Genomic DNA, 12,886 nt, shown 5'->3' on the forward strand with positions numbered 1-12,886 from the left:
CACACCAGAGAAGGCCCGTCCATGGCTTCCTTCCCACTAGACCCCTGCTCCTGACTTGTATGCTCCATCCCTGGACTCCGTCGGACCCCACTGGTCTGCTCTCAGGTCCTTGAACAGGCTGCTCCTTCTGCCTTTCCCCAGTCCATAATCATGCCCCTGAGCTCCCTGTGATACAAGGCCCTGTTATATACCTTCCCACCCCACAGTCTCCCCCTAGTGGCACTTCCACAACAAGTAACTGGACAGTTGTGTGATTTTGACTGTACCTCCCACTGGATGAAAGCCCTGTGAGGACAGGGACCGCTGGCTTCTGCTTGATACTGTTTCCCCAGGGCTAGGCCGATGCTTGGCACGTTGAGGGAGAGAGAGAACTGGCATTTTTCACCATTATTTAGGAGTTTTGTCTGTTTGTGCTTTAGATTACAACCGGTAATCTTTTTGAGACAGTTGGGCATGACTTAAGATGTTTCTGAATGCAAATTCCTATGCCTATTATTATTTTAACAATAATCCAGCACATTAATACTTAACATTTTTGAGCATTTGAGTCAAGCATTGAGCTGTGTTCATTACATGCATATGTAACACTCACAATGGCCATTTCAACTGGCCACTATTTTATCTCCATTTTCCACATAAGGAAAATGAAGCCTAGAGATCTCCAAGTCATGCTGCTTCTAAGTGGTGCAGTGGGAATGAGCAGGCCTGGCAGGCTCCGCAGCCCGACTCATGACCCTGAGGTCACTGCCCCCCCCCCCACCCCCGCAGCCTTCCTTTTTCCCTTCCTTCTTCCTTATTTTAGGCTGCAACCCACTTTGCTATGATGGAACAGAAAATTATGGTGGGTCTTGCCCAGGGTTGGGGTGGTAGCATGGTGGATAGAGGTGGAAGACTGGACAGCTAGAGAGGAGGAAGAAAGACGTGAGTGAGGAGGGAGGGAGAGAGGAAGGGGGCGGCACCTCGGGGAAAGCTGCTCTATTTCCGCTGGGACAGCGCACTGCTCCGGTCAGGGTTTTGCTTTAATTATATCCTAAATATTTCCATGTACTTGGTGGAAAACCCAGCTCATGACCCGTTTTTACTGTCACGTTCTCCCTAAGTTCTCTTCTAACTACGCCTACTCTATCAGGCTTCGCTTCCCTGAACTCCTCACACTTCCCGGAGCTCGCCATAAAGCTTTGTACCTACATCACAAGATGTGCTGCGCAAAATGCTCTCGTGAAACCGAGCCTACAAAACAATGACGACAAACTCCGGGGTGATTCCTCAACCTGCCAAGTGTACAGGATTGACCCTAGAAGCCCTCAGCCCAACCCCTTTCCCGGCAACAGTGAAACAAACAAAACTGCAAAAACAAAACTACAATAACAAAACTAATGAGCCTTCCATTTGGTGCAATGGACAATATCAGACTGTTGTCACGAATGTAGTCATTTGTGAACAGGGTGACGATGAGGAATATTTGCCATGACAAGATGGTTTGCTGGGTTTTCTGTTTATGGCAAGTCCTGTTAACACCCCTGCTTTGCACTGAGGAGGTGGAGGCCCAGGGAGGCTCTGCTCCAGGCAGCGCTCGAAGCTCGTGCGGGACATCTGCATACACGGAGGGTGGGGTGCATGGGGCTTGGGTTCTGTCACGGCTCCATCAAGGCCCAGGTTCACCTCCACTGCACCCTCACTGCGTTGAATTCCAGGACGTGTGAGTCTTGTTTCTGGAGCATGTCAGACAGCACAGGATAGAATTTCTCAAATTCTAAGATGTGCACAAAGCAACATTCGGTCATGCTGAGCTTGACCTTGCTACTTCTGTGAAGAAAGGGTCTTCTAAACAAAATGATGGTGCAAACCAAGCAGAGGGCAATGTAAACGGCTGAAGGGTTTTATCACTTTCTGCAGAAATAGGTGTCTCTATGCATGAATTTGTTCAGTTTATTAAGGCTGTAACAGCAGAGAGTTTTCTTTGTTGACTGAGAACATTTAACATTTGTTGGCAAGTGGTCGATATTTTCAGGTCAGTATAATTGGGATTTCCAAAATATTTTCTAAGGATAAGTCAGTTTTCTAGAACTTTCCCAGTGAAGAGCCTGGGACAGAGCACGGGCGTCAGACTGAGGCTGGCTAGCTGCGTGCAGAGAGGCCAGATGTGCTTGGGGTCGGGTGCAGACCTGTCTGCTTCTCTGTGACCCCCAACTCTGTTTAACACCCATGAAATCAGGTGTCTTTTAAAACACTTAAGACTCAGTTTATCGTTAATCCACATTGGGCTTTCCCTGTTAGACTGGTTTTCTCTATACTGAGTTTTCCTGATAAGATAAGCTTTCAGGGGAATATTTCCAATATTGTCTTTGCTATCATGCTCACTACTTAATGTGTTAGGGAAAATAGGCTGTGATTTATTTATTTTCCCTGGTGTGAAAGGTGGTTGTATGCTATTTAGAGATTTTTTGTTATTAAAATGAAGACACTATTTTCCTTTGAATGATCACAGTGACTTAAAAGTGTCTTTGCCACCCTAGGCTTTGGCAAAACAAGCCAAGATTGATTTTGAAGAGCAAGCCGCCAGAGAGCGGGAAATCCACGAACAGATCGCTGTGGAGAGAGCGCAAGCTCGGTACCAAAAGCATTATATCCTATGTGCCTCAATTTTGGATCAGATACTGGATTTGTCCACCAAAGTGGCAGACTATCGAATGCTGACAAATAAGTAAGTACTTCTTTTCACATTTAACACAGCAGAGACTCCACGGAGAACGAGAAAGGATACGACTGTGAAGGAGGCACAAGGTTGTGAAAAGACACTAACATGCTTCATTGAAAAGAAGACTGAGAATGGGATCCCTAGTACCTTGATACTGACTTAATTTAGCCACTGACTAGCTGTATTGAACACGAATTCAGATCTTCTGCACTTAAATTTTGTGTCTAAATTCTCTATAATTTACTAAGACAACTATGATCACTTATTTGAAACACTTGAAACTTTCTCGAAAACTGAAATTGTTTAAAGATTGCTTTAGTCAAATTAATGCTATCTAAAAGGAAATATTCAACAAAACAAAAAATATTAATAACATGCCAAAATAGTGCACATCAGTAGTGCTCCATCAATAAATTAATGGATCAAAAAACTGCTGCGGTACATTTACACAGTGGAATACTACGCAGCAGAAAGAAAGAAGGAGCTACTACCCTTTGCGACAGCATGGTTGGAACTGGAGGGTATTATGCGAAGTGAAATAAGTCAGGTGGTGAGAGACAAATACCATATGATCTCACCTTTAACAGGAACCTAAACAACAAAACAAACAAACAAACAAGCAAAATATAACCAAAGACACTGAAATAGAGAACAGGCTGACAGTGACCAGAGGGGACAGGGGAGGGAATTTTAGGGGAAAAGCGGAAGGGTTTACAGGAACAACCATGGGGGACACATGGACAAAACCAAGGGAGAGTGGAAGCAGGGGAGGGAGGTGGGGATGGCTGGGGTAAGAGAGTGGTAACAACAAGAGAACATAGAAAAATTTAAATTGAAGTAGAAAGTGAAGAGCAGGGGATAAACTGAGGCACAGCTAAACAGGCAGCAGTCGATTTGCCAGTTACTGCAACAGAGTTACAAATCTTATCTGAGTTTCCTGGTGGCCAAAGCAGAAAGGGAAACACTTAGGTATTATTTCTATGTCAAGCAAGTAACTTGAAAACCACCTTACAGAGCACAAAGTATTAGTAAGTGCAGAACTTCCTGTGTGTTACTTTGATTTAATATTTCAGAGAGCCATACACTAGTCTACCTCTTACTACTCTATAAATCCAGCTCCATGAAAAATCATTATAGAGAGCATACTGTCTATCTAAAACCACTTTATTTTAATTTAAATTGTTTAAAAGTTTTAGAAGTGTTGATACCAGACAACATTCAAGGAGGATTTACTTTGAAAATGTAAATGTCTTTTAATTGCAACTGCTCACAATAACCACCCACAGACAAGGGTGGGCAAAAGCAGGTTAACAGTTATATATAAAGCACAGAATTTGTTCTGGTGTTATTTATGAACCATTGTATTAGTTATGTGTATCACGACTGTAAATCTACTTTTGCCCACGCCTGTATGTTAAGATTGTATTAGTTTTCATTACTAACAGTCAAGATAAACTCATTTCAGTTTCTCCAGGTCCTGCACTAAAGCCAGATGTTATCGGTATGTATGTATTTAAAGCACCAGGTATATTTTGGTATCAGGCTGTTTACATGAACTTATGTTCAGACTGCTCCTTAACAAAGTTATTAATATTCAGATAATAGGCTATTGATTCAGCAACTGCAGGGTTAAGTTTGGGCAGCATATACGTAGTTAACTCTTCACCACAGATGCCAATCAATGTCTCTTTAAAAACTCCGGGGTTATTTCTGTGCCAGAGTTTATTGATGTCTGGATTTTCCGTATCTCCATAAAGTCATCTTCAGTAACTACTAGTATTTTAGTCATGGAAAACACAACAGGAGTATATTCTAAGTTGTACTTTTAATTTAAATACTACTTTTGATCGTGGTCAAACATAAAAGGTATCATTTTAACACTGTTAAGTGTGCCGTTCAGTGGCACCAAGTGACTGGCACCGTTGTGTCGCCCTCGCCAGCACCCACGGCCAGAGCTCCGCCCCCCCCCCCCNCCCCGAGCTCCCCCCCCCCCCCCCCCCCCCCCCCGCACCGAAACCCCGCAGCAGCCCCACCCCCAATCCCCACTCCCTCCTTCCGCAGCCCTGGTGACCGCTCTTCTTTCCGTTGCTATGAAACAGGCTATTTGAGGTACCTGATGTAAGTGGGAACATGGAACATTTATCCTTCTGAGTCTGGCTTATTTCGGTTAATATAATGTCTTCCGGGTTCGGCCGTGGTGTCGCATGTCTCAAAATGAAATCCTACTTGTTAAGTTGCAATTTCAAGCTCTGGTCCAGCTCTTTTTAGAGAACCATGTCTGAATCATGCCGATTTCCCTCCTTCCTTTGCACGCTTCATTTGTCCCGGAACCGTTTCCCCATTACTCCGTCTGACCACCTCCTCCACGCCATTCGACAGAGTTAAATGGAAATAATCACTGCAAATAATTTTAAGGATTACCCAATGTTCAGTGATAATGAGACAACCCATACATTCGATTTAGATCTTTCTGTTACAAATTACATGTAAAATATGTAAACCAACCCGTATCTTAAAGGGGCCTTGGAAAGTATTCCATGACAGTTTTGCATAGCAAAACACTCTTGCTAGAGCATTGAAATGACTTTCTAATGATGCAGAGCGATTTAATAAGACAACAAGGAATCTAAAATCAAAGTGTTGTGGTAGTGCTAATTGTTTTTTAATATATTGTTCTGTTAGTTCACAGCCACTTAGAAAGCTTGAAGAACCTGCGGCTTTAAGAAACATTCATTGACTCAGACTGCTAAGTTCCAGACATTTTGTTAGCCATTAAGAATACAATAGTGAGTTGGAATTCCTGGTCAGGACAGCAAACCCTGGGAATGAATAAGATAATAGACTAAGGTTTAAGGTGTATGTTTGGCTAACCATTGAGTCATCTCTTCCTTTTTTTATTTTCATTTTTTGCTGTAGCCTGATTCCACATAAGCTGATGCATGATTGGAAGGAGCTGTTTTTTCATGGAAAGCCCATTTATGAGCAAGCCTCTATTAAGGATCTCCCAGCTAAGCCCTCTGCAGAACAACTTGTAGAACTGGAGAAAAGGGACTTGCTAGATAATAGTGATTATGGAGAATATAAGGTACAAGCTAAGGGAAAATAATTAAGGGGAATGCAACATAATAAATGGTGTTTCTTTAACATTATTTTGTGATACTATTTCATTTTATTCTTATTAATAAAAATGGGCATTTTATGTTTCCACATTTCCCTTGGTTTAATTTGTATTATAGTACTAATTTTAAATGCCTAACTATTTATAATCTATTATATCATTTCCAGTAATATTAAGAAAGTTCTGGTAAAAAGTATATATAATACATTGTCTAGGCAGATAGATTCAGAATTTTATAAACAGATTTTCTCCATCAGTATTTTTCTTTGTATGAGCTGTCTACCTTTGCTTCAAAAATACTTGTTACAAGATATTTCTATAAAATTTTATCTAAATACTATATTCTTGAAGGCAAATGAAAGAATAGGTCTGAGCTTTGTGAGTAACATAGATTCAAACACAATTTTATTTAAAGACTTTTAAAAAATGTATTGGGCACCAGTTGGGCTATGTGAGCTGCTGAGAGGCCTTCGGGGTGGGTAGACTAAGGGCCATGGCCGGCATTACCACGTGATGGCCGTGAGGCCACAGGGGGCCAGGCCCATGCGTGCTGAAACTCCCTTCCCCAGTGTAGGAATTGGCAATAATGATACACCTACTTTATTCTGTGGTGTTGAAACTTAAGGTAATGCGGATTGAACACATAGCCACTTGCACTGTGTGTTGGATGCACACAACACCTATCAGTTTCTCTCTGCGCCACCCTACTCTCCCCACCCGCTTCATCTCCCCTTCGGAGGGAAGACGTGAAATTAGTGTGTGTTGGTGGAAGATCTGGGTAGAATCTGCCCACGGAAGAGTGGGCAGGTTGGATAGACTGACTCTTCGGTGAAAGGAAGGATGAGGCTTTTTATCGTCAGAAATACTGAGTGGGTTCCTTCAGGGCAGTGGTACAACATGAGAACAGAGACCCGACCCAGTCAATTGTTGCATACTCAGTGAGCACTCAATAAATAGTTGAAGGAAGGATGGGTGAATAAAGAAAATGAGTGACAATGAACAGGGCAAAGTGTAAAACAGCACAATATGTACCTTCTGAAAGAAGGTAAACTGATGAAAAAAAGACAAGGAAAGAAAATGAGATTATGAGAAACTAAATGTACACCGTATTTTAATTGGATGAATGTATATCTGTATTACTAAAAGAAGTACCATCGAGCTATGATTTGTTAAGGGTTGAATAGAATCTTATGGGATATGTGTGCATATTTACTTCGTTTGACTGTAGAATATACTGGAGGTGATCTACCTGAAGTATAACCCTACAACATAAAGCACTTTCACAACATCAAGCTATGGAAAGGTATTTCCTCCCATTGTAAATTGTCATTTCATTTGACAGAGTTTGCTGACTCATGAAATATTGACTTCTAACTTATTTTTTAAACAAGCTCAATTTACTTTATTCTTGTTCTCATAAATCAGGAGACCTGGTAAGTCTGCAGTTTAGCAAAGATTTGTCTTTTTAACTTTTTTCTTGTTTGGGAAATTGTTACCACAGGAACCTGCTTGTCTTACCCACATCCTGAAGCAGCCGGTGTGTTTCTTCTGCAGGAAATTGTACACTTTTGTTAGGAGTGTGTGAGCGTCGGGCAGTGCCGTTTATCTTGTTTATAGCCTTTCCTGTTTTTCTGGAAATGAACATTACTTTAGGATTTCTGATTTGTGTTTATATGCTCCACTCCTTCTGACTACATGATGGAAAATGTACTGTAGTCAGGCATTAGGATATAAATACTGTAAACTAGCCTATTAATCATTCCCTATTGTTAGTTAGAGCTTCTTGGTCTCTTTAGAATCTTGTTAAATGTTCCTGCATACAAGTAAAAATCAAATGTTTCAACTTATAAAATATATTTTTCGGCTTAAATAGCCATGGAGGGACAGCACGTCCTGATTTAGCTGAAGGAAACAGTTGTCTAGAGCAAATCATTGCTAGATTTGCTCAGGCTTTTTAGTGCTCAAATGAATGCCTAGTTTAGAAATTACTGTTCAACAGGTTTACATTCTTAGCATACTTTAGCGCTGCCCATAATACCACCCTTAAAGACCAAATACCTCTTGGTTCTGAGCCCACGCTTTTAAAGCTCTGATAGAGTACACTATCATGCTGAAATACTTTAACTGTTACACCTAGAAATTTTTTTCATGTACACATCATAGGTAGCTGCCAAAAATTGGTCTCTTATTTCTTAACATTACTTCCTAACTCATCACACTCTATTTATAGAATGGCTGCGTGAGAGAGCTCCAGTCCAGGAATGGCCAGAAATGCCATTCCTTCATCACTTCTGGGAGGAGGATGGAACGGCATCACGGAACAGGCAGATCCCCCTGGGATTCCCAGGCAACTGCAGCAGGAGAGCAATGAGTTACTTAGTCGAGTAGGGAAGAGCCCTGGAAACCCAGGGGATTCTGGACAGCAGGCTCAGCCGGGAGCCCAGCTTCTTGGCTCACTGGCAGCACAGCCCCCACATAGCAGCCAGGGGTCCTCCTGCTGGTAGACCCCTAGACTCCCAAAAGGCAAGTCCCTCTCAGGAAGTCTCAGCCACAATGCACTGTGTATGCCCACAAACAAGTTTTCATTGGAATTCCCAAAATTTGAAGAAGGGTGTTTGGTCTAGGGCACACCAACCATGTTGTTTTCAGTCGGCCAAGGTTTTTAATTGTTATTTTTGTTTTTAATGAAAAACTGCTGTTTAAGTTTATGATCACGCGAGCTTGCTGTGCCTGTTGTTAGCCCTAGAGTATGTGTTATAATGTGCGATTCTATCAATAGCACTGTCCGTTTATGATATTCCACTATGAGATGCATTTGTGTATTTTGTAGTTCAACTTTTGTGCTCCTGTCATTATAGCGGTGTATACACACCCCCCCAAAATTTGTTCATGCAATGACATGCTCTCAGGTCTTTTTCCACCAGAGAATAGGGATGTGGGGCTGAACAGACCACGGGGCTAGTTTCCTGTATAAGTCTCATCTGATTGGTTTGACTCAAGGGCTGCAGACACCCTCTTGCTCTTTTCTCAACTCCAGCCTTTGGTGTTGATCCAGTGGCTTTAGACTCAACTTTTCTTACAATGTTTTTATTGTCATTCAATTACAGTTATCCCCATTTTCCCCCATTACTCTCCCCTGCCCTGCTCATCCCCCAGCTTCCACATTCAATCCCCCCACACTGTCTTTGTCCATGGGTACTTTATAGATGTTCCTTGACTTGACCCTTCCACTTCTTTCCCACGTTATCTGCCTCACCTCTCCCCTCTGGTCACTGTCAGCTTCTGAAAGTGGATACTCCAGCTTAGCTCGTGCCTTGCTCCCCTGGCATCCCAGTGAATGACCCAGTCTTCGTAGGTTATTATTGAATCAAGTTTTTTAATAGGCAGAATATCACTGTGAAGCCTGTGTCACTCACGTGACATCACTGGAAAACCAACTCGAGCACAGGGAGAGATTTCAATAGTAGGTGTTAAGAGAATGTGACTAGACCATTTTTTTAATTTTGTTTAAAAGATATTTACTGCATTAGTCAACTCAGGCTACCATAAGAAAATACCGTAGACTGGGGGGCTATAAATAGGAATTTATTTCTCACACTCCTGGGAAGTCCAAGATCGGGGTGCCAGTGGATTCATTTTCCTAGTGAGAGCTCTCTTGTAGACTTGAATATGGCTACCTTCTCACCCTGTCCTCACATGGAGCGTGAGAGGGAACTCTGATCTATCTCCTTCTTAAAAGGCCTGTACTTCTGTCATGGGGATATCCATGCTGAAAACCTTATGGCCTAATTACCTTGCAAAGGTAATTGTGTACCTCCACATGCCATCACAGTGGGCTTTAGGGCCCCAACGTGCAAATTGTGGAGGGACACAATTCAGTCCCTAACGTACGTGTTTCCTTGGGACACTTGGCAAAATGCCTCGGGGCGCTAGCTTACTAATCAGGTGTAAGAGCCCTTACATTGAAATGAAATGCCTGTTTGTCTGTCTTGTTCCCTGTTGAGAAATAAGACTTAACTCAAATATGAAGATATGTTTATATCTTCCATTTTGAGATACGCAGGAGCACAGCCTACTTTTAAGTAGGTAGAGTAAGCAGTTGCTTATGTGATGGGGGTTGAGATGAGCTGTCAGATCTTGTACTTTAAAAAGTCTGTTTTCCATTGAACCCGAGGCCACACATTCTCACTCCTGTGGACTGAGACCCCAGAGGCACCAAGATAAGTAACAAGAATCATGATCTGCCTCTAAAACAGGAGCTGGGAAAGAAGTTTGGTACTGACAGGAATTTTCCCACTGTGGTTCTAGTGGCTGGGGTTTCTCCTGCTTGCTTAGCACTTTGTCTCCAGCTCCCTGCATTCCTCCTGTAATGGAGTCGTGGGCTGGCTGGCCCTCGGAGGGCAGGCCTCACAGTGTGGTAGGCTGTGTCTTCGGGGGGTTACCATTGTGCCCTAGAACACTGACTCATGGTGATCAAGCATAGTGGTACCAACATGCTTGGTATCGTATGTTAGAGCAGCATATGAACTCACTCCTTTTCTTTTTATTTAAAATATTTTATTTATTTATCTTTAGAGGGGAAGGAGAGAGGGAGAGAAACATCAATGGACGGTTGCCTTTCATGTATCCCCTGCTGGAGGCTCGCCTGCAGGGAACCAGCCTGCAACCCAGGCATGTACCCTGACTGGGAATCGAACCTCGATCCTCTGGTTCGCAGGCCTGTGCTCAATCCACTGAGCTACACCAGCCAGGGCTGAACTCACTCCTTTTCAAAGGGAGCTATGGTTGCTCTAGGCCTGTGGTTGTCAAGAAACAAGGCTGTCTCCCACCTGTCATTGGCCGAGGATTCCAGAGGGCTAGAGTTTGGTGAGGCCAGGTGTCTACTGAACAGAGGGACTAGAAGGGGAACTTGGGTCATGAAACCCAAGAAATATCAAGAAACTTGAATGGTTCCAAGACAGTCCTTGGATCTTGATGTGGGGCAGATGTGTTGGACCAAGGGCCAGAAACCCTGCCACCTGGAAGGCCCTCCCACCCCACTGCTCTCGTCCAGTTCCCAGGGCCTCTCAGCAGTACACTTCGGTACACTGAACCTGTAGTCATCTTTGATGCACTGGTCACTGCCATCTGTAAGCTTTTGGGGGGTAGTTTGTACCTCTTTAGGGTATTGACTTTAGCAGTGAAACCAAGAAAATGGAGTAGCAGTCACTACTATGAAAGAGGATATTCTGTGTGGAAATATTTTGTGTGAATTTTGCAATGACAAGACAGGGAAGCCAAGTCATAGTATTTCCATACTTAGGGACATCGGAGAAATTCCGACCAAGCCTCTTTCTCTGATTGAACCGGGCTATGGGAGAAGTAGGTTAACTGACGGGCAGCTGAACAATGCCTTCTCCTTAGGGAGCCACCGTGGAACGGGCTCTGCCATGGGGCCCAGTTTAAAGGTCTCACAACAACCTGACAGATGAACTGGCCCAGCCGAGTGAGCTCAGCAGCCTTTCTAAGTCTCCTGTCCTTTAGTCGTGTCACAGTATGTTAGCTACCTGGCCATACCTTCCCGCCAGCCTGGCCTTTAGATTACAGAGTCCCCTAGGGCATGGGGATGCACAGAAGCAATGGCCGCAAATAGGTGACTTCAAATGTAGAAGTCTCTGGAAAGGTTTTTTGAGCAGCCATACCACAGAAATCAGTATAGAAGTGATCTTCAGGGAGACCGCCACCTCCCTGATGAATGGAGCATAGTTTGAAAAACTGAGAATGAAGTTTCCTGTTTTTGTGAGAAAAGCTGCCACCTCCAGAACTGTTTGGTGGCCCTTCCACAGGGAGAGATCTGATATAATGTCCAGTGGGGTGCTGTCCCCAGGCATTTGGGGGTCAGGAGAAATGCAGCAGCCTGAGGGTCTTCATTTGTTTTAGATGCAGGCCACTGCGCTGTAAGAAGCATTGGACTAGCTGCGCAGCTGCTGTGATTCTCAAAACGCCACATTCTGTGCCCTGGCAGGGGCGAGAATGGGACCAGGAGTGGGAACCTGCCATTTTGGGATGGATAAGCCCTCCTCTGCTGACCTCCTCAGTGAGCTGCTTTGAGTACATCTGGAATCAGAGCACTGAGCAGAAGCCCCTGCCCATGGTTTGCATCTGATTTGTCACTGAATTTCAGCAGCACAGAAGCGTAAGTGTTCAGGACAGAGAATCTCTCAAAGTGGCTTAGTTTCCATTGCTCCCGGTAATCATATCTGCAAGATAAAGTTTCAGCCCAGTTATTCTGTCTGCCTGGTATGTAAGCAATCAGCGGTTCAAATTTTTGGGAAAATCTTTTTTTTTTTCTGCCACTTCTCGCAAGTGCTGAGCTTTCCAAACTTCAGGACTTGTTATAGGCTAGGGCTGCGGGGTTGCATGGTGAGGTTCCAGGGTCTCTCAGACGTAGGCCTCTGCACTTGGACAGTGATCTTCATCACATGCTGGGTAATTGACCATGGCCCATTTGAATTTCCCTCCAAAATACGCACAAGGTAGGTGAAGTCTATTGTCTGGGTCTTCCTTCAGGATGGGCTAGAATTAAGCATGTCTGTTTCCATAACGTTAGATCAGGGCAGGCTGCGGAAGGCCACTCCTGGGGCAGCAGGGCTCAGATTCTGAGTGAAAGCCATTATCCAGGTTAGAACCAGGTCTTCAGATTTCCTAATGAGCCAGAATTAAGCAGGGGATCAACGGATACACAGGCATTGGCTACTCACAGTTCTGCTTCTAGCCAGAACAGACTCCAGCTCAGCATGGTAGGTGAAGGAGAGGAACCTCTGCCTTCCCTCGTTACCATGGTCAACATCTGTACTTCCAGGCAATGACAGGTGGCCCAGACTGAGCACGCTGGCGCAGAGGCACATGGAACCAGGCCTTCCCTCTGGAGGTGCACCTGCCCTGACAACACCAGCGAGAGGTGTGCATCCCCGTGCCCTTGGGGACTCTGGAATCTAAAGGCCAGGCTGGCGGGAAGGTATGGCCAGGTAGCTAACATACTGTGACACGACTAAGGGACAGGAGACTTACAAAGGCTGCTGAGCTCACTC

At 44.0% G+C, this 12,886-nt stretch overlaps 1 protein-coding gene across 8 annotated transcripts in view; it reads left to right on the top strand.

Annotated features, from left to right (window-relative positions):
* Positions 1-12,886, top strand: part of SPEF2 (sperm flagellar and cilia associated 2) — a 141,148-nt gene that overhangs the window by 30,456 nt on the left and 97,806 nt on the right. For all 8 annotated transcript variants that reach the window (XM_037063158.1, XM_037063157.1, XM_037063159.1 and 5 more), the window contains exons 8-9: positions 2,517-2,704; positions 5,615-5,783. In XM_037063158.1, the coding sequence (XP_036919053.1) occupies positions 2,517-2,704; positions 5,615-5,783 (357 nt within the window). The remainder of the gene's footprint in view (positions 1-2,516; positions 2,705-5,614; positions 5,784-12,886) is intronic.

This window comes from Sturnira hondurensis, unplaced genomic scaffold, assembly GCF_014824575.4.
Source record: "Sturnira hondurensis isolate 20B ecotype Veracruz unplaced genomic scaffold, ASM1482457v3 Scaffold0014384, whole genome shotgun sequence".
Classification (NCBI taxonomy): domain Eukaryota; kingdom Metazoa; phylum Chordata; class Mammalia; order Chiroptera; family Phyllostomidae; genus Sturnira; species Sturnira hondurensis.